General features: G+C 41.8%; 1 protein-coding gene and 1 non-coding gene across 33 annotated transcripts in view; one reads left to right on the top strand and one right to left on the bottom strand.

Annotated features, from left to right (window-relative positions):
- The window catches only part of CLASP1 (cytoplasmic linker associated protein 1), a 161712-nt gene that overhangs the window by 36757 nt on the left and 102313 nt on the right, over positions 1–22642 (top strand). For all 32 annotated transcript variants that reach the window (XM_053403302.1, XM_053403281.1, XM_053403285.1 and 29 more), the window contains exons 3-8: positions 11188–11266; positions 12772–12875; positions 14964–15055; positions 15272–15347; positions 21301–21398; positions 22040–22107. In XM_053403302.1, coding sequence (XP_053259277.1) covers positions 11188–11266; positions 12772–12875; positions 14964–15055; positions 15272–15347; positions 21301–21398; positions 22040–22107 — 517 coding nt within the window. The remainder of the gene's footprint in view (positions 1–11187; positions 11267–12771; positions 12876–14963; positions 15056–15271; positions 15348–21300; positions 21399–22039; positions 22108–22642) is intronic.
- LOC128403081 (U4atac minor spliceosomal RNA) lies at positions 9536–9661 on the bottom strand. The gene has a single exon (XR_008327860.1). It is a non-coding gene; the product is annotated as a U4atac minor spliceosomal RNA (small nuclear RNA).

Genomic DNA, 22642 nt, shown 5'->3' with positions numbered 1-22642 from the left:
CATACAAAACCATAGTTTAAAGCAAACTATGGTTTAATGTGAACGAGCAGCACACTGAGGCATGTTGCCCAAAAGTTCCCATGAGGCTTCTCCTTCCACTCCTGCTGCTGCCGTGCAGACAAAACAAGCAAGAGTCGGGGGAAACAAACCATGAGCCCGTTTGTTCACACTAAACCTATACTTGGTTTAAAACAGCAGCTTAATATGATGTGCAAACCAGGGACTGGAAGCAGCTCTACAGGGTCTTAGGCAAAGGTTTTTTGTCCAATACTTTCTTTTTTCTGTAGATGCAAGAGATTGGATTGGGAACGTATGATTTCTGCTACTGATTTCCCCATAAGGGAAAATAAAGGGAGGGAACTCAGTTCTTGAATGCCGGGAGTAATGAAACTCCCGACCTCAATATGCCATAAATCCCTTTTTTCCCTTTTGAAATGTTCTTGCAAAGTAAGCATTTGTTTACTGTATTAAAAAGCACACACCCTACAATTCTAACTATAAGAGACTGTTCACCTAGCTTCCATCACAAACAGACTTTCAAGTTTTTTTTACATATTTGATGCTAGATCAAAGGAAAAGCAAGGAAAAAAATGCTTTAAAAGGACAATGCTACTAAAAAATATATGATTATTGGTATACAGGATATGTTATGTGTATATAGTGTGCAAATGTGCCTATGTTTTTGGTGGGGAAAGTATACCTTTGCCATCAGATTACATGACCACTGTCTAGGGATAGAATTTATAGAATTGGGACTCAATCAGTTCTTAAAAACCCATTGGATTGATGGCTAGATTGATCCTAAACAGTGGTCATATTGTGCTTTAGATTGCATATTAAAATGCTTAAAAATACATAGTGCATGGAAGGTGCTTTGTACCTTCTCAGAGGCTCTCCTCTTTTTACTCTGCATGTTCTACACCAAGCATTAAAATAGATTCAGGGGCCTTGAGCTGTGACTATCAAAGCAAGCCTGCTCCTATTGTGCTCCTGGGCCTATATAGATTAATGCACAACAGGGGTGTACAAGCGGGACCTGAAACAAAATATTGCAGTGCATCAGTCTCCTCCTGCCAGAAGTACTTCTGTTCAGAGTTCCAGCTACTCAGCCACGACATCCTTCAGGAATCTGTAAAAAAGGCTCAAGCAAGATGGCTCTTTTCTTTCTCCTCTCACCCATGGGTATCCACAGGAAAGGAGGTAGTGGGAACGATAATCCTCAAATAAGCCATAATCCTCAAATTCTCATTTTTTAAAAAAAGAAAAGCCTATGTTTATAGCATTTGTAGAACCTGTGATATGAAACAAAGCATACAGGTACTATCGTCTTCTCTCTCTTTTGATCTGCTGTCCCCTTTCAGTGTTTTCATTCCCCAATCCAAGAGAAGTTCCTTCAGATGCTCACACCCCACCAACTTTTCCTAGGTTTCTTTTTCAACTGCTAACCAACTTCCTTGCTTTAAAGGATTTTGTTTCTACATGCCGATTACTTCAACCAAGTATGTTGATAACCCCCCCCCCACCTCCCTGTTTTCTGTCTTTTCAGCACTCAAATCACCTGAGTTTGCTATTAGAGGGAGTGGTGATGATCTGCCACTGAATGTTGGTGACAGGACTACTGGTTCTTTGACAGACATGGCAACCTGCACTGACCATTCAGCTGTAGCAATGGGTTGCTTGATTACCATGTTCTTTATAAATGTGGTATTAGACACACTTTGCACATTTGTGCATGCCTGCATATCTTCTGACCAGACCTTTCCCATTAGTCTTAAGCTAAACTCTTGAATTGCTGGATGAAATACCCTTTTGATTGTTTTGTGGTGAGAAAAGTCCAATTGGATAACGTTTAAGAAGGGACCCAGCAAGAGAAAGAATGGAGCCATGCCCATAATATTATATACAGTAAGCCCCCAGCCTATGTTCATTTAACTTCTGCACATTTAGCTTTATGCGCTTGGCAACTGAAAAAAAATTTAAAAGGGGACGGAACGGGTGCAGGCTTCTGGGGAAAAGGATTTTGGCAATCCCGCCTGCCATTGCACCCAATATGTTTTGACTATACACAATTTTGGCTTTAGGTGTGACTGTCTTTTAACTAGTACTCCTGCATTCAGTCTTATGCCTGCTTATGTGCATGTGTTCATGTGCTTAAGCTGTGATTAGCCAGATGCTGCTGCTGTTGTTTTTCAAACTTACCCACAGATGCTTACTGTGTCCTGATCAATGAAAGAAACCCATCTCTCTTCCACCTCTTGTCTTCTCATCCCTCAGCTTAATGCAGAAGGTCAAGAAGGTTAAAAATAGACACAGTCAGATTGGAAACTGAAACCCGAGTATAGATTTATTAAAGCAGAGCAATGTGTGCCAAGGGAACAACCCAGCTTCTCATCATGTCGTCTGTGTTGGGGGCTTTCCTTCTGCATAGTCACTGTATTGTACAAATGAGTGCATGCTTTATTTGTTGTCCACAACCGACACCCCTTTCCCTCGAAGCAAATTGACCAAGCTGTGGTCCATGGCCCAATTTCAAGTGGGTGACATGATGGTAGTAGAAAAAGAGAGAGAAGAGGTTTGGGGTGAAGATAGAGGAGGGTGTGGGGTGGCTGGGTGGGAAAAGAGGGCAGGAACCCTTTAATGGTTTTGTATAGGAGAGGATTTCAGCAGTTGCCCACCTGGGTGACAGTTTCATCTAGGACACAACTATTAAAGGTGTTCTCCCCTCTTTCCCTACTCATCCATCTTAAATGAGAGGCCTCCGGCCTTGTCGGCTGATGGTAGGCAGCCCCTGACAGATTACACCTGAGGGAATGTGGCCCTTAGCAGAGAAAAAGATCACCCAGCCCCATCTTATCCTGTATTCTACCACAGTATTTTGTAACTGATGAACATGATGTTGTTGTTCATTGCTTGGTATATTGAGCTACTGTTAGGTTGCTGTGCTGAATGTGGTGGCTTGGTTGTCAGTGGTTACTGACAAGTGGCACAACCCTAGCACCTCAGTACCCCTTATAAAGCCTGTGCGTGTAAACAGTTGCACAGTTATTCCCCTCCTCTGTATTGTGCAGATGTTGTGGTATCCCAAGCCATCTACTGGAAGGGCCCTGAGTCTTCTCTGCAGGGTCAGGTAAATGAAGGAGACGGCAAAATGCATTGGTCAGAGAGACAAGTTGAGGTCTGTTCCTAGAAGGAAGTCTGGACAGGTGAGCTTTGGGAGAGAGAGAGAGAGAGAGAGAGAGAGAGAGAGAGAGAGAGAGAGAGAGAGCTGGGAAGGAAGACTTTGGGAACTGGGTTTTGAGGAACAAGAGTACGAACAGAGCAGGGAAGAGGGTCTAGGTAGGAGCTGAACCTGGAGAAAGCCTATGAACTGCTGACAGGAGAGGGGAGTTGTACAGTATAAGGGCAGGAAAGGGCAAACAACCTTAATACTATTGGGGCCCAAGGCTTTTTTAAAACATATTTTCTTACCAGGATGCTGTGACAGAAATAGCAGAGCCCCACCCTAGCACCCAGAAGGGCTGTGCTTGGAATTCATACGTGACTAATTTCACCTGACAGACGCTATTGTCAGTCGACAGAGAATTGAGAGAGCATTGTACAAAGGCCAAAACGAAGCTGTGGCACACTTCAACGGAGAGTGTGCAAAAGACCCTAAGTTGGCTCAGTCGCCTATAGATGCCGAAACGATTCAGCCTGTGAGTTTGTGAATAAATATGTAACATGGCAAAAGTAATTTTAGTTGTTGGTTCCTTAAACATAAAAAATAAAAAACCAAGGTTCAGAAATAATGACCGGGAGATCATAAATAGGCAGCTAAGTCAAGTTTCAAGATTTGCATTGGTGCTGTGGGCTGTGCCAAGGCTTGGACAAACTGTAGAAGTAATAGTGAGGTTGGGAACGGGTCTCACTTCTCGTCTCTATCTCTCTTGTGCACTGCTGCTTTTACTTGTTCCACCACAATGCTGCTCAGCAACAGTGCTTCTTGGCTTAAGTATGCTAGCCGCTGGAGGCTAAAAGGAGGATTGAGAACCAGAGCTGCATTCTAAACAAAGGGCAATGCTGATCTGGCTGCAAGTCTAGCTCTCCTACTGCTTATTGTAGCATTAGAAAAGGAATGTGCACTGGATGAGGACCTGTAGACTGCAGTAACTCTTAACACTAAGCATGCTCCAGAACTGCCATTGGGCCAATACCGCTGGGATACTTTTCACAGCTTCAAGCACTGCAGTGTTTTGCTCTCAAATGCAGTTTGTCACATTTACTGGAATCAAATATGAGTAGAGTGACACACAATATGGTTGTCTCTTGAGAGCTTGGAGGAATGGCACAGCAGAAAGGCCGTGGCTCAGTGACATAGGCCTCAAATAAGTAGATATCTCCAAAATAGACATCTAGTGTGAATTTCTGTACTCTCCTGTCTTAGATTTAAAAGTCACATTGTTAGGGAATTTAATTGAGCTAATGACATTTCAGCTCCTACAGCTAAAATGTTCTCAAAACAGAGAGACTTCAGGCTTTATAAAGAGAACTCCACTGACTGGTAAACAGTCAGTTGTATATCCCACTGGTATTGCTTACCCGCCCCCCCATCCCAAATTACTCTCTGTGCACTTCAGTAAAGATTTAAGGGTGATGGAGGACCCTTGGATTTCTTATAGCAGAGGTAGTCAACCTTTTTATACCTACCACCCACCAATGCATCTTTCTTGATGGTAAAATTCCCTTACCGCCCACCAGTGCTCGATGGAAGGAGGATTCAGCTTGTGCTGTAGAACCCCCTACCGTCCACCTAGAATCCTGAAACGCCCACTAGTGGGCGGTAAGGACCAGGTTGACAACCCCTGGCTTATAGGGTAGAAGGCACTCTTGTAGCACTTACTGACACTTCCTTCTAATGTTGGTGCTAATTGTTGAGACTCCAATCTTTCTATATATAATTGTGTCCAGCAGTGTTTCCGAATTTGTTCACGTGCATGAACAAAAACTTCACAACAACGAACACTTCCACAATATGTTTTGGGAGAATATTGAGGTGAGGTGGGAGGTGATCCTTTTTATCGCAGCCCGTTCCCAGATGCTCAGGGCTTTGGATGTTCACTAATTGGAAGATAAGCTTAGGAAGGCTGGGTAGATAGAAGAGGCCCAAGTACACTTGTTGATTAGACTTAATTGATAGCCTGCATTCCTGAAGTGGCCTTGATTTTAGGAATGTGGGAAACTGCCTTATAACAAGTCAGACCAAACCTAGCTCCATATTGCTGACCAGTGACTTGCCTCCTCTTTCAGGCAGGAGTCTTTCCTAGCCCTACTGGGACTTTGGGCATGTGTGGCATCTGCTTTTCCACTAAAGCTGCAGCCCTCCCATGTCCTGTTTTTCCTCCATGTATACACCCTTGCTGTAATTCTCTTTGCCCCTCCTCCCCCAACCCGCCTGTAAGGCTGCAAAAAGGGGCCACTTAGCCCAGGTCCTTGATGTGAGTTGTAGTCCAAAACATCTGGAGAGGGTACTAGGTTCAGGAATTCTGACTTTCATTTCACAAGCTAGTACCAATATTTAAAAACTGTCTTCAATTTTGAACAGTGTGTGAAAGAGCTGAATTGCAAACCAATCAAGGAGATGTTATGCTAACCACAAGTATTTTAGCCTTTTCACTCTGCACTGTTCGGTGGTAGATTTTTAAAAAGAATCTCAGGAGCCGAAAGATCAAGGACCTGTCATAATAAGAAGATAAAGACATGACAGATCATTCAGGTGAATGTATGTTCTGTTTTATAGTGAGGAATAGCTAGATCAAGCTGCATATTAGCCAGAATTCATTCTTCTGCTATTGCACAAATGTGGTTCCTGTTCTGATTTTTTTTTAAGAGTTATCTCTGTAGTGGCAGCTGGTTTTTCACAAGGGATGAAAATTCAAGACATAGCACATCTGACTTGCTTACATCAAATGATTTATATCTAATCAAAAAGCCCTATATATGTTTTTCCCCCATTGTAAGTATATAGCTTTGGATTTCTTTATGTGGCTTAAGGGGTGATTTATCTACAGATGCTTAATTTTAGAGCACCAAATACTGTATATGACGTGTGTGTGTGTGTGTGTGTGTGTGTGTGTGAGAGAGAGAGAGAGAGAGAGAGTGTGTGTGTGTGTGTGTGTGTGTTATGGTTAACCCAATGTTGGCTGTAGTTACACTAATGAACCTGCCTTTTGAACTGATACTTTTTGAAACTGCTGTGGACTCAGTTAGTGGCCTGTCAGTCTGTTCTCGATCTTTGTGAGACAATGGTGCTATATCACTCCTACTTCTGGTTTTGGAAGTAGCGGGATAATTGCTGTGATAGCCTGACCCCTTAGCTAATTTTAAATGCTGATTAGACAAGGAAATAGCTAAAAAGTCTTAGATGGCTTAACTGTGTCCCCATTGTCTGATCCTAGAAGCTGGGAGTGGGTTTGGGAATTTAATTGTTTTATAATTAGACCCTGGTAGGTTCTGCTCGTGCTCTACTGAACTTGTGAAACAGTTGGAAGCAACGGATATACTGTGCACTTTGTATTTTTCCCTGAAGTGTTCGGAGGATTGCTTTGCATATTACACCAAGCCAAACACCATGGCTTGGTACAAATGTGGAGGCTTCTGGGGAGATTGTGCCAATGTCACTCCTTCCCAGTAAGCCATCGTTGAACCAAGTGTGTCATCTAAACTTGGGCTGTGTATTATCTCTTTCCCTTCTAACCATGAGCTTTAATCAGTGCTTGTCCTTGGTTTACTGCTTGTGCATTGACTGGAGAGAGCTGCTCCATGAGCCTGGGTTCAGAGGACGTGCTTAGCTCAAAATGGTGCAGCAGCAAAAAATAAAAAAATGAGAAGGGAGAAGTGAAGTGGCTGCAGGTAGAACATTTATCTCCATGCTGTGTTAGTTTTCCAATTGGAAAGGGTAGACTTTTGTTTTTCATGTCACAATGCATTCAGAAGCCTCCCTCACCTGCTATCTGAAGTGCTGCTGTCTACTCAGCCAACTCATTCTGCTGCATGCATAGGCTAGGCTTTATCTAAAGGTCACCGTAGGGGTAAGTGCACCTATTTCCAGAATCTTGATATTTCCAAACATGTGAGATAAACAGTAGTTTGTTACTTCTCCAGCAGCGGCCCTTGATGCAACTTGAAACCTTCATGGCACCTAACAGAGCCTCTTTTGAATGTCTGCTGCCTCCTCACCTATTCCACCTTAAGGCTGGGACCAAATGCAGACTGCAGGGTTTCACAATCAGCCAGCTTCCCCCAATGCACACTTTGTTTCCCATCTTCTAGCCCAGTGTTGAGGAACATTTATCAGCCTTAGAGCCATATTCCCCCATGGGCAACATTGGGGGGGGGGCGTATTTCAGTGGCAAACAGAGCCAAGGGCCAAAAGAGCAAAAGGTGTAGCTCCTAACCTTTCTGCAGCAGGCTGCATTCCAGCCACCTTCAAGCCACAGGTTTCCGTCCACACGTATACACACACAAGCAAGAGATGTTATCACAGTTCACTCTTTTGTTACATTTTTGTTGGCTAGTATGGTCCTGCTCTGAGGGATGCGTGTGGCGCTGTGGGTTAAACCACTGAGCCTAGGACTTGCCAATCAGAAATTCGGCGGTTCGAATCCCCGTGACGGAGTGAGCTCCCGTTGCTCAGGCCCTGCTCCTGCCAACCTAGCAGTTCGAAAGCACGTCAAAGTTCAAGTAGATAAATAGGTACCGCTCCGGCGGGAAGGTAAACAGTGTTTCTGTGTGCTGCTCTGGTTCACCAGAAGTGGCTTAGTCATGCTGGCCACATGACTTGGAAGCTGTACGTTGGCTCCCACGGCCAGTAAAGTGAGATGAGCGCTGCAACCCCAGAGTCAGGGATCCCTTTACCTTTTTATGGTACTGCTCTAATACAGTTCTTGAGCACCCCAAAAACTGCTACCTCTGCTTTTTGTGCCAATAGTGACTCACTTTGCTTTATTAATTCTGCCCCAGGCTTTTCTTACTATATTTTTTTCATATCTCCCCTGAGCTTTTCCAAGTCTCTTCCTGCCCTCCTCTGCCTACTTCATCATTACCAAAGCATGCTTTTGAATTTGCTTTTCAAAAAGAGTTCCAACTTTGAATTCCTGAGGGGATTTTTTATATATAAAGATGCAGCAGTGCTTTGGTTGCCTTTCTGCTTGAGACTAGTGTGGTTGCTCTTACAGAATTTGACTTGAGATTTAGTTATTTTTATTATTATTATTATTTTGTAAAGATCCCTGTTCCGTTTTCAGCTGAGGTTGAGGTGGCTTTTCTACGCTCTTGAAAGAAAAATGGCCTTATTGTTGGTTGAAAATCTCAACTGAACATTCATTAGTTGAGGTACTATGAGCTGTCGATTTACCAAAGGTTGGCGATTGGATGATTGGAGATGTGTGAGGTGTTTCTCTTCATGGTGGCTCAACATATTGGGATGTTAATTTCCTTAGACTCAATTTGCTCATGGCTTCAAAATCTTGAGGACGAGGAGCGATTCCTTCCTTAAGCCGCCCCTAGTAAACTTGAAAATTGAAAGAGGTAAATGCAGGAACAACCTGCATTTGTATAGAAATAGTGAAATAAGGAGTGAAGCAGAAATAGATTTTTTTAAAACCCATATGCTGCTGGTGCTTATAAACAAAACAATTATGATTGAAGATTATGTTTTGTTTTAGTTTGCTTGGCCTCAAATCCTCCATATAGTTTTCCCCCTTCTCCAGTCTTGTAAAAATGGGTCAAGTATTCAATTCCCCTTTCTGAAATGGGTAATTCTAGGCTGGTGTTTGGCCATGGATGATAAATGTGTTGAAAATGACTGCATCGCTTCTTGCTAAAACTGCAGAGTATTTTCCTGCCCTTGCAAATGGAAGTGGATGAGCCTTCTTTACCCCGAAGGGAGGCAGAGTAGCCTGTATGGTTGAACCTAAAGATTAGATCAGTGCTTTGCAAGCCTGAAGTTTTCTCGTTTGCCATACTGCTCTCCGCTGTGCAAAAGATAATTGCAATTAAATGAGGAAATGGTGCACCTTTTTCTGTCATGATTAAGCATTCCTCATGCTCATAACTCGAATTTGGCGTTGATTTACTAATTCTGGCTCGTGGACTAGTGTCCTCCAAATTGCAAACCTTGAACAGAACAAATGCACCCCATGTATGTTGGGAACACCAATAGTGCACATATTTACAAGAATAATTGATTATAAATATATCTTGTAGCAAAGGTGCTTTTTCTACCAAAGATTTTACAAGTGATCTCTAGCATCATCTAGTGGCAGCATTTGAAAACACAATAAAAACGAAAACGCGTGCTGTATTTTCTCTCTATAAGCAACTTTCTAACCATATGGTGAAATGCGAATAGTTTTACTATACTATTAAAGCTCAAAAAGTGGATGAAACTGAGTGGGGTTCTACTACTGCTTACCAAACTTAATAGTGCGAAAATAGAGCACCCCTGGGGTTTGTATCCCATGAGTTATAAATTCTTATTTTGCTACTAGACAGTAAAGGTTCCAAAAATTGCACCTCAATGGGGTAGAAACCCCAGGGATGCTCACGTGTTGTGTAGGTGTTAGCAGTACTACTCTCACTAAACGTTCATTGAGCAGTAGCGCAACCCCAAGATAAGGACGGTTAGTGAGCGGGCGCTGCGGCGATCTGGGCGGGTGGCCGGGAAAGCTCTTGAGGTCATGGCGAGTGGGGGGGTGCGCGGCCGAGGCCAGCGCGTCGGCATCTGCCTCGCTCGGATGTGGGGATGAGCCTTCCGCGGGGTCCCGGGTTCCGTATTGCAAAGCAAGCCGCTCTTGAGGCCGATGTTTGCGATTGCGGACTGATACCCACAGTGCATTGCAGCGATGCTCATTTGCATAGAGGGATTCGAAAGCGGCACGGGCGGGGCGGGGGAGGGAAGAGGCTCCCTTCGCTTCCGCTCGTGGCGAACAGCCGGCGACGCCTCTTGCAAAGGAGGACTTTTGCTGTTTTGCAGAGTTAGTTCAATCACATCGGCTGCTGAGAGTTTTGGGGTTAATAAAATAAAATGCTGCAGTCCACAAACAGATTTCTTTGTCAAACCCCAGACGCATATTTACTCGGAGGTAGCAAAGCTAAATGGGCGTTTACTTGTAGATGCATAGGAGGAAAACACGCTGAACGCAGCGGGGACTTACTTTCGAGTAACACTGTGAAGAAATAGTCCGTAGATAAGTTTCTTGCTGCAAACACACAGAAGCTTCTGTGGAGGCTGCATGAATTTCGGGTCTGATGGTTTTCTCAGTTAAGTCGAAGGTTCATTCCAACCCGAGCAGACTTCTTGCGAGGGCTGGCTTTATAGAGTGACTTTCCAGCAATGTCACTTAACAATGAACGGTAATGCCGAGAACTCACTTTTATAGGTTGTTTCATATATGCAAGAGTTATTTGTTATACCCTCTACTAACAGATGATGTGTTAGAAAGAAGCCAGCATTGTCTCAATAAACTGCCTTCCCCCTGTTGGAACTGTTAGCAGCATATGTCTACTTGGATGTAAGTCCCATTGAGTCACGTGGGACTTACTCCCAGGAAAGTGGGTCTGGGATGGCATTCAAAACAAGTATTTTGGTCTAGTACTTGCATTCTTTTTACTATTATTTACACTTCTTAGCCACCTGTTAACCTCATTCTCTCTGTGACACACACCAAGTCAGTCACAAAATTAGAAACAAAATAACACATTAGATAGTGCATTAGATAAAAATACAAAACAACAACACAAAGACAAATGCAAGGCTCTACAAACATAGGCAGTAATATAGCTCCTTTAGTTACATAATAACATAATAACTATTGTCTGTAGTTGTAACAAGTTACAAGTCCCTTATGTCAATTTTGCAGATGGTGAGCAGCAGTTAAGAAATGGTGGTTTGCCAAGACCACCTTGTGAATTTATTAATTTAAGGTGAACTTTTGAATTTGGGGAGGGAGAGGCAGACATTGCCCTACACCAGGCTAAAAATGCATGGCTGTTAATTTACTACTTCTAAATGTTCAAAAGTAGTAGTGTGTAGCAATGCAGCAGCAGGGAGCCCTATTCCATTGTGCTTAACTTTCATGTTCAGTTTGCACGCTTTATGTTTACCTCTCTCTCTCTCTCTCTCTCTCTCTCTCTCTCTCTCTCTCTCAGGTTGTCCTGCTGGGCCTGGACATCTTATCTGCGCTGGTGTCACGGCTCCAAGATAGATTTAAAGCCCAAATTGGAACAGGTAAGGTCATTGGGACTAGCTGAGCCAAAAGATGTAGTATTTGATTGCATGCTATTCTGTAATATTCTGCTGATATTATTTTCCAGCTTGCAGTCCCTTTTCTTAAATTGTTGCAACTATGAAGAAATAGCAGTTTGCAACAACTGTGATTGTGAAGTCTGGGACTTGTCTGTCTGCATGTATACACACCAGAGCATTTTCCTTTTGAGCCGCAGCTATGTTGACAGGCTGTAAAGTGTTAACTGGAATCTGGATTCCAGTTTATATATTAATTTCATAAAATTTACACACCACTTGATTGTATACTAATATTACTAATTAAAACAACAAAATCAAGATTTTTTTTGCAATACTTTAAAACATACAAAAAGTTAAGATAATAAAACAGATTAAAATTCACACTAGTATTTCTGAGCATCTAGGCAGGCTTGCCTAAACAAGAATATTATTGGCAGGTGCCAAAAAGAGTACAGTGAAGGCATCTGCTTGACAGGCAGGGAGTTCTAAAGTGTAGGCGCTGCCACACTCAACAATAGAGTTCTTACCAATGCAGAATGGGTATTATGTGGCACTTATACTAGTGCCAATTCTGCCAATTGAAGCTGTCAGGTGGGTGTATATGGGTTCAGGCTTTCTCATAGGTAAACTGGTCCCAAGTTGTTAAGGGCTTTGTAATAATTGTAATAATAACACCTTGAACCTGGACCAGTAGCAGATTGGCAAGCAATGCAGATCTCTGAGCACTGGTGTTATATTCTTTGTTCATTCTTTCTATAACATTTATTGTGTGCCATGGAGTTTAGAATCATTAGTTTGGTGATGTTCTTTTAGAAACTGCTTAAATTGGAAAGCCAATTTATCATTATCCTGTTTCTGAGCTTATTTTCAGAACAAAAGGGACAAGAAGCTGGGTTTCTTGTTATGGGGGCATTAAATGAAAGCTGGATTCTAAGATTCTAAATTCTGCACCCAGTGTTGCATGTGGAATTGTGGAAATGCACACAGGTAACACTGATTCGCCATCAGTGGAGCAGATTATAGACTGGGGCATAAGGCCTTGCGGTTTTTGTAAGACCTGCTTTGAACATAACATGGACCGAGTGGAAAGCACTTACTCATGGCTGCTTCCCATGTGTATCTGGTTATATTTAAAGGAACTTGCTGGCCAATTCACAGGTTTACTTCAGCTCCTAATGTTCGATCATTATATGCAAATGGGCTAGCACATGTGGCAAGTGCATGTCAATGCCACTGGGAAGTTCACATGGGTAAAGTCACAGCATGCGCATCTGTTGATGAGAATGGTGTGGCAGCCTTGTCATTAGCCTGTTATCCTTGGCAAGTGTCTGTTCCATTAATGTAAGTAGCTTGCCAGACCCACTATTTAAGACACCTTGAAATATGTGGGAAGGGTTGGGTTCTCATAGAATTCTTCTGAACTTACAGCTCTGTCTTTCCATACCCCTCCCTTTCCCCCCCTAATCAGCCGTGCTTTTTGCCCTTAGTACTACCGAGTTTAATTGACAGACTGGGGGATTCGAAAGACTCAGTCCGAGAGCAGGATCAGGCACTGCTGCTAAAAATCATGGAGCAAGCTGCTAGCCCTCAGGTGAGTTCCTGGAAATATTCAACTTCAGTATACAAGTAAGCAACTCCCAAGAAAAGAATCCCTTGAAGGTTTTGGTTTATGGTCATTTAGAAAACACTGCTTTTCAAATAGGCTGAGTGCTACCTATCCATCGTAGGCAGCATCCTGCAGACTGAATTGCAGTGGAATTGCAGTTGTAGTGGCAGCATTTTTGCTCGGCACACAAAGGCAAAAGCTTTCAATGAACTGTCATGGTCTGCTGCTTCAGAAGTGCAATAGTTAATAATAAAGTTACTAGAGGGATTGGAATCCAGAATCTTCATAAAATCTGTATGCAGTTTAGGGAATACAGTCATACCTCCAACTTGAGCGCGTTCAAGTTGTGCCCCACGGCAACCTGGAAGTAACGGAGCGTGTTACTTCTGGGTTTCGCTGCTCGCGCATGTGCAGACGCTCAAAATGATGTCACGTGCATGTGCAAAAGCGGCGAAACGTGACACAACCAGACGCGCCGTCGTGTCTTGCGTTCCGTTCGGGATGCGAACGGGGCTCCGCAACGGATCCCATTCGCATCCCGAGGTACCACTGTACACCCAAACCTGTGAATTATTTTGAACCACCTACCTGCCCGTTTTGTTGTGAAAAGCCTTGAAATAAATACGTTGGTGCAATAGATTCCTTCCCCAATTGCTTTCAGCTATAAAGAATATTAATCCTATATACACTCATTTGGAAGCAAATCCCATTAAAACAAATTTAAAACTGATTTTTCTTTTTCTTTTACACTCAGTTGGGGGCTATAAATTCCAAATAGTTTTCCTGATTTGGGACCAAGAGGTTTCGAAACAGTTTTGTGGAAGGTATATTATATTCTAAATAGAATTATGTTTTGGCCCTCTATCACGTTCTGTTTGAACAACTGGCCATCTCTCTACTGAGGTAACACTTACCAGTACTTCTGGAGTCTGTCAGCAGCAGCAGTAGTTACAGTTCGAGTATCCTATTTTAATTCCTTGGAAGGTTGATGGGGAGGAAAGACATGAACATTTACAGTACCGTATTTTAAAATAATGGTCACTGCACATGTTTTAATGAAAAATAGCCTATTACAGAGAAACAGTGTACACAAAGTAGATACATACAAAGACATTCATCTCCATACTTTGAGAAGACAAATATTTAGCATTTAATGGAGCACATCAGTCTCACTTTAAGGCCCCCTTCATTTGTTACATGTGTGAAGCACAGCTTAGATCTCTGGGAAGGTTCCCCTGCGCATAAGCAATCTCTCACAGTTTTTGGTGCACAGATATCAGGAGACTTGCCCTGTGGTGAGTGGAGCAGCTGCATAGCCCCATTCTGTACCCCTTGCAGAGACAACACCGCTTTGTGTTTGAAACCCTTGAAAGTAGCTGAGAGCTGTTAAACACATAAATACAATTTTTGGAGACAGTATTATCTTTCAGAGTTCAATGGATGCGTCACTCTTAAATGACCTACTAGAGCTGTCATCACTGATGCATCAGTGTTAAATTGGTGGGGAGTACAAAAATCAGTTTTAGGTTTGTTCCAGTAGATGCATCCTGTTTGAAACAAACAAAACACTAGCAATTCTTTTGGCATGGAAAGCTATTCTCTATTTAAACCAACTAAGAGAAAGTGGTTACCAAACAACTGAGTGTTCCTGTTTACCTAATCTACCTAAAGGGCTGTACTCACTGCATTTGAAATGCTTATTTTATGGGCAACCAAATGAGTCCTAGTCCTAATTGTTTTAACATACATTCAGCTCCCCTTTTGTGGGTAGATGTTCATGATAGGACTTTCTGGAGAATCACTGTGTGGTGGTTTTGCGTAGTTAGCTTCCTAAGGCAATATGAGAAGGGGCTAGGTTACCACTCGCCCAATAAAAAGGAGTTCTTAGAAAAACAAAAATTAACAGTTTACTAGTCACACTCCCATCAATGCCTTCTCAGGTGCATGTGAATAGCAACCCATACAACCCCCTGACACTCTTCCTCGGACTTTACAAGACTCAGAATCACAAAACGAAAAACTGCAGCCTGTCTAGGTTAATCTTTCTCTTATTTTCTTGTTTCTCTGTGGCAGTACGTATGGGACAGGATTTTGGGAGGATTCAAACACAAGAATTTCCGGACTAGAGAAGGAATTTGCCTCTGCCTTATTGCAACACTCAATGCGTAAGTTGGAGCTTGTAGCATATTTTGCTGCCCTGGGCTATTTTGGGAGAAAGGGCAAGATATTATTATTATTATTAATACTCCGCCCATCTGTCTGGGTTTCCCCAATTCACAATTTAATAATAAATAATAACAACAATATCCACATTCAAAATCATTTCAAAATACTTAGCACATCTTTTGTTCTCTCCCTCCCCCTTCCCTTTGTGTCTTTAGATCTGGAGCTCAGAGTTTAACACTGAGCAAGATTGTGCCACATATATGTAATTTACTTGGAGATCCAAACAGCCAGGTGAGTCTGCAGTGAAACAAATTTGATTAAATATATTCCCCCAGGAGAAAAATGACTGTGGTGGATAGGGAAGATTTTATTTTTATTTTTTATTTCAGATACAGCCTTTAAATTGCATGCAATAAATTTGTCCAAGAAATGCTTGTGGGTGGCAGGTGTGTGGAATTGCAAGCTTTGAGATTTCTCATTCATTGATCTTGGAGCATGATGTCTACTCCTGTGCTGAAGTTGTTGTGCCAGTCTTGAACATGGTTATATGAATGAATGTCTAATTGCCTTCAGTGAGGGTTTGGTTTCATTTCTGCATGTGGTGTAATGTTTCTGCAGTGCCATAAAACTGGCTGCATATAGTTTTATGGGGCAGTGGGAGAGATCTCAGCAGTGAGAGACAGGGGGACCATGATGTTACTAAGATAAATAGTGGAACTCCATGCCAGGGGCAGAATTGTGGAGTTTACCCAGTAATCAAGCCTCTAAAATGAACTCACTCAGTATACTATCTGCCTCCATATTCAGGTGAGGTAGGTATGATTTTTGTCAACATGTATGGGAAGGATTTGAGTTGTTATGCTATAATAGGGTTGCTATATTTCAAACAGTGAAAATCTGGACAGAAAAGTTATTGAGGGCCCCCCCCGCCAACTCTTGCCCATAGAAGTGGCATAGTTCAAAGGTCTATGAATAGTTTAAAAATTGGCAGTGCTGGTTTTCTGCCTCTGACAGAGGCAGCAGGGCAGATGGGGCACTTGTGGGGGCTTCTGCCGCCTGAGGCAGTGGCCTCACCCTGCCCAATGGCTGGACCAGTTCTGCTAATAGTGCTCCCGCAGATGATCTCAGTGATTGGCTTGGGTCATAGCTGGTCCTTAAGGTATCCTAAGCATAATCTGTTCAGGGTTTTGTACAGTACTAAAAGAATATTAAACCTGCCATGGTAGCATATGGAAAGCTCATTATACTTGAGATAATGATAACTTCAGGAATTGGTACCTGAATTTGCTAGGTTTTCTCTTCCCTCCCCATTCCCTTTTCTTTTGCTGTCAGGAGCTATCCTTTTTTTTTAAAAAAAGAAATCTTTATACAGCACTTAGAAGTTAAAAGGAAAAAATACAACTACTACTAACAACAAACACAATAATTAGGCATATATCCACGCTTTCACACCTACTAGCTCAGTAGTGGACAGATGGTCAACAATGTTGCCCTCCTTTTCTGGCTCTAACGGAAGTGTATCTGAAACACGAGTTTCCTTGTTACCTCTCCTCTCACCGCTTCTGTGCCTGAATCCTAAGTTGTACCCTTAGGCTAATAGCAGTTCCCTAGAAATGATCTTATTACTTTCCTGCTACTGCCATATGAGAGCCATTTAGGTTGTGTATTTCCGGAAATAAACCACTTGGCTGAAATTAAATCAGTGTTGTACCAATTAAATACACAAGCACTTCTTTGAGCAAGGATTACAGCTGGCCTTTGCCAAGGGGGTTGGACTCAGTATCTTATCAGATCATAATCCATCACTTGCTGCCTGTTCTTGTTGTAGAGTTATAGCATCAAAGCTGCAGAGAATGGAATTTGCATCAGTATTGACCTCTGATGGTTGAAACAATTAATATAGAAGGGGACCTTGATTTTCAATTGGTTCACTTTTGAGTTAAAGTCGCACTATGTTCCATGAAGGGCTTCTAATCAAGAAATTCAGGCGAAAAGTAGCCTTGGGTGTACTGAGCAGTTTCTTTGGATCCTGGCTATAGCATTTTATAAAACCCTTGCTTTGTGTCCGACACTGGCTATATTTAAAAGGCGACAAATTTAAATGGCCGGTCTTCTATTTTTAACCGCAGATAGTCTATTTTTAGCTAGATAGCACTTAAAAAAATGCTGTGGAGTCACTCCATGAAATATAACATGATTTTAATGACTGCTCTGGTCGTAAATTACACAGTGAGGAAATGAGAAGCATTGCAGAATTTCTCTTTAGTTCAGTTCAGCATCATTACACAAGTCGCTGTTTCAAACTTGGCTTCCTTGGACTTGAAACATCATTGCTTTTTAGAACAGCTTTCTAGAAGATCTTATTTTTCCCTCTCTCCAGACTGTTTCACTTGCATCTTGTGTTTTCTGCTCAGCCCAGCGGCAAAAGCTTCTTTTTGACCTTGCTTGTAATGGGAAAGAGAGATTTTCTTCAACTCCATAAAATACTCTGTGCTGCTCCTGCTCAGGAAATGAACTCTGCTGTGCTGCTGCAGGCACAGGATGGATGATTAGGAAGGTGAATCAGGGGAAGAGATGTAAATTTTTATTCTTAATTTATAAACAAATCAGCCAAAACCTATATGCTCTATCATTCTTCCTTTTTTTTTACTGGTCCAGTCAAAGGATGGTCATTATATGTTAGATATGGGCTTAAAGCAGTTAGGCGGCAACTCTGAGGGTCCGGTTTTATATGTCATTGAAGTTTCCCCCCATTGATTCATTAGCCTCCTTTTTTAGCCATTAGTCCAGCTGTTGGGCAGAATTCAGGAAGTGTTGATTAGACCCACTGACAGCAATAATTGGATTTAGTTGTTGTGATTGATGACAATGTTATTTATATTAGCTGGCTATGCCTTGATCCAAGAGCACCTAGTATAATACTTCATAGATAATCCTGGTGAAGTTATGGAAGTGTGGGCCTGACTAGGAGACAGCTGGAAGTCTCATGTAATCTGCTTCTCTCAAAAGAAGAGTTAGATGTAGTTAACAAACAGTAAAAATCCTTTGCGTTTGTTTTCAGTTCTCTTTACTGGAGTTTAATAAATGTAGTGTGTTGATTAACAAACAGTAACAAACTGAATGGAAAAGGGGAAACACACACACACACATATATATACATATCTATTAAGATGAAAATAATACTGAAATACAGATAAAATATGAAATGTGAAAGGAAGTGTCGTGAGAGTGATGGAAGTCCATTACTATTATTATTTTGTAAAACAGCATTTATTGTATTGAAATATACTTTTTTTATTCTTTTACTGTCTACTTTTCTTTCCTTTTTCCTTTTTCCTTTTTCTTTATATTATTCTTTATGTATGGCTTGTTATTGATGTATTTACTTTGCAATAATTTTTTTTAAAAAATATAAAAAAGGGGGGAAACAGTAAAAATCCTTTACGTTTGTTTTCAGTTCTCTTTAGTGGAATTTAATATAAACGTAGTGTGTTGATTAACAAACAGTAACAAACGGTAGTGGCGCCCGCCCTGTGGAACGCCCTCCCATCAGATGTCAAAGAAATAAACAACTATCTGACATTTAGAAGACCTCTGAAGGCAGCCCTGTTTAGGGAAGTTTTTAATGACTGATGTTTTAATGTATTTTTAATCTTTTGTTGGAAGCTGCCCAGAGTGGCTGGGGAAACCCAGCCAGATGGGCGGGGTAGAAATAAATTATGATGATGATTATTATTAGTAAAAATTGTTTACATTATTTCAGTTCTCTTTAGTGTAGTTTAATATAACTATTGTGTGTTGATTAACAGGGGGGAAATCCCCACACACTTGCATAAGAATACAAGATCCAGCATTCTGACACCACAGATACCTACAAGAACCCCTCAAGCAGGATATGAGCACAATACCACAAAGTCATGTTCCTCAGCAACTGATACTTGGAGGCATGCTGCCTTTGATATTAGAGGTAGTATATAGCCATCATGTCTAGCAACTGGTCTCCATAAACATATTTGGAGAAAATCAGATGAAAGAGAGTAAAGTCAACCAAGCACCGCATGTACTTGCTAATGATGCAGAGAGGAAACTCTGGCACCCCTGGCTTTTAAAAATGTGCATGCTTAATGGTCACCTGCCTCAGAGTCTGGAACGTTGTAACTCTTTTTCCAGTACAGTACAGATAGGGTACCTTCCTGGGTGATCTCCAGTGGTCTTCAAAATGGTGTTGCTCCCCAGTTTTCACGGGATGCCCCCCTTGACACAAAAAGGACTATAGTCTCTTTATCTTCCGAGCTGCCTTTCTGCTTTGGAGTGACTTGATTTGCTGTTTGTTTGAAGAGTGCCTCACAAAAGACTGAGAGGTTCATGTCCTCTCGCTGTCAGAAGTTGGTGGAATGCTTATGGCCAGTTGTAGGAGTCCAAGTTCCAGAACTCTGCCGGTGAGCAGTTGTACTCTTAGGCAGTGGCAGTTGAAAAGGCATAGGTGAGTTATTTGGGCAGAGGGGAGGGTCCACAACCCTGCCTCCAGGTTCACTCCCTAAGTCTCTGGGCTGGCCAAGAGGCAGAGTCTTCTTTCTCCATGGTCTTCGCACACAGTGCTTCTCCTTTACCCGTTGTTGCCATGGAGATAGGGAGATCCCTGAGCTATGCTTGGTCAGGGGGGTAGAAGAGGAGCAATGTAGAAGAGCTGGCATGGGAATAGGAGGGAAATATAGCTGGTGGGATGGATGTGGATTCGGCCTAGAGGGAGCAAGGAAGAATGGAGGATTGGTTTTTGAAATGCAATTTGCTGTGGAAAGGAAGGATAGAGAAGGAGAGGTTAGATCTAGTAACACAATTTTTTCTTAACATTTTGTGTGCATAATTCCCTGATTCATTTTGGATCTTAATCTGATCTTAACGAAGGGCTGTTCCTTTGAAAGAGTATTCAGTGCTGACCCAAAACAAGCAGCCATGTCAGTTTGTTACAACAAAATTATCATAAAATGAGCCTTTTTAGTAAAACCAACTGCTGCTTGCCGTGTGTTATACAAGCTTTCAAGTGGCACCAAACTCTTCCTCGAGATGAAAATACTAGGGAACATCTTTTAAATGGATGGAGGGTTGGGAATACATGCTTCGTTGTCAGGACTTGAATCTGCTGAATATGAGACCTAAGGTACACCAGGAAGGGATTTAAACTGGTATGCCACACCACTGCCCTCTTGATACGGAAGAAAACTGGCTTCAGGGAGACCAGCAAGGAAACCTTTTTAAACCAGTGGCTCAGAATATAACTGACTGGTCTCTGTACCAGTTTGCTCACTAGTCTTTGTAAACTGCTGCTGTTCCCTGTGATAGATTACTTTTGCTTCTGACTTGCTTGGCCTTAATCCCACTCCCAATTTAAATGAATTGAGCCCTGGTGATTCCTCCTCTGTCTGCAAGAGGTGATGAGTTCGATCTACCTGTAAGATTGAGAAGGTTGCCAGCCATCAAAGGATTGAGAAACTCCAGATTTTTTCACTAGTGTGAGCCTTTAGGAGACTATCTAAAGGGGGTGGGAGTATGACGCCAGTGGCTCTCCGTTTGCTGTTGAATTGCAAGTCCCACCATCCCTGACCATTAGATGTGTTGGATGAAGCTAATGACAGAATCAATCAACTTCGGGAGGGCCATAAGCTCTCGAACCCTGATCTTGCCATCATATGACTTTAGAAGCATGTGCATCAGGCTCTGGTTGAACGTACCAGGTTGTGTTGGCATCTGTGTTGGTGGCCAGGTAAAATACATCAGGATGCTATCATATGCTTACAGGGGGGAAATATGTGTTCCTGTTTATATTACTCAGCTGCCACAGTGGTAGCCTATTTTCTACCAGATTGTTTCCCTTGGGAAGTTCAGAGGGGTTTGTTTTCATAACTGTGTGAAAAGCTTTTGTTCTTAAAAATCTGAGGTCAAAACTAGACATGGCCGTGGTCTCTGCTCCTCTCTTTTTCTTATGGATTAGTTATATTCCCTGCTTTTCTGGCATCAGTCAGTGACATGGAATAGGTGCAGAGGAATGAGACAGGTAAGTCTGAGTGAACATTATTGGGGGAAAGGGGGGGAATTTGACATGAGTCAGGTGCGTCCCTATATGTAATTTAGCCTAGACCTGGACAGCAATCTTGACAGTTATATAACAGTATTGTTAGTTTTCCTTTATGGATTAATCTAATTGTGTGTGTAAAACTTTCCCCCTATTCTTTTCTTGGATCTTTAGGTTCGCGATGCAGCAATAAATAGCCTAGTAGAAATCTACAGACATGTAGGTGAACGTGTAAGGGCTGATCTCAGCAAAAAAGGATTGCCACAGTCTCGGTGAGTGAAGAGTTTCTGGTTTTGATGTTCTTATTTTCCATCGCTCTTCAGTTTCTTCTGCTGCTAAATTCTGAGCATCCTTTGCTTCTCATCTGCTGAGTGTTATAACTGGTTGGACCTGATCCCTAGTGTTCAAAAGCCTTGAGCAAATCGGAAAGCTTGTAGTTTGAGAATGATGTTGTTTTGCTCAGTTGACTATAATTTGTACATTACTTGTTCTGTCTGGTAGTATGACAATCAGGATGAATAAAGAAAATCTCAGAATTATGATGTGGACTTGAAAATTGTGAGATTTGAAAAGTTAGCATCTTTGGGAACATTGTCAGCTGTGCTTAACTATAAGGACTGCACACCTGCTGTTTTAGTAAATGAGAAAGCTAAGATTGTAGAATGTACTGAACTTTTTCTGGAATAATGTAATTCACAGCTTGTGTGCACTTCTGACGTGTACCCTTTTTTCTTGTTCATTTAACACCTATATCTGACTAATGAAGGAAGAGTTTTTTCTTTCTTTCATTAAAATTAACGGCACAAATATACTTTGGTTGATATCAGCGAACCTTTGCCAACGTCTGCATTCTCAGTTGAAAGTTTTGCAATGTTGATTTTTCAGTTGTTTTATCTTCCCTCTTGCAAACCAGGTTGAACATCATTTTTACAAAATTCGATGAGGTCCAGAAATCAGGAACCATGATCCAGGGATCAGGTGGTGAGTAGAAATATTGTTTTTGCTTTCTTATAAGATGAAATCAGTGGTTTAGAAAAATTGTACCCTTTATCCAAACTTCAATAAGTTGTGGTTAAGACCTGTTTGAAATTAGTGGGATGAATGAATAACAAGTAAATGGGTTTGTGTTTCTATTTTGTGATTGATGTATCCTATTTTTTTATTGCCATTAAAAACGAAGCATGCAAGTTGCTTTCAGAACTACTGAAAAGGAAGATGGTGTATTTTAAAAAGCATCACATTGGTTAGGCTGGGGCCAAAGGGGTTTTGAACAGAAGCCTGAGTGAATTTTCATTCTGAGATTAATAGCTCTATATGAAAGCAACAAGACACTTTGTGTTAGCATTCATATACTGTATATTCCTATTTTGTGGCTGAAAGTTCTGCAGCTGTAAAGTTATCGATTCAATATTCCTTTTATTTCATGTGTTGTTGTAGCCTTCAGCCAGCCTGGCATAGTAGCAGAGCTTGTTCTTTCAGTATCATATTATGAGGGGATGTGGTCAAATTCTAAAGT

Source organism: Podarcis raffonei, chromosome 1 (assembly GCF_027172205.1).
Source record: "Podarcis raffonei isolate rPodRaf1 chromosome 1, rPodRaf1.pri, whole genome shotgun sequence".
NCBI lineage: Eukaryota > Metazoa > Chordata > Lepidosauria > Squamata > Lacertidae > Podarcis > Podarcis raffonei.
Note: the sequence above shows the minus strand (reverse complement) of the source record. Positions and strands in the feature narration are given on the sequence as shown.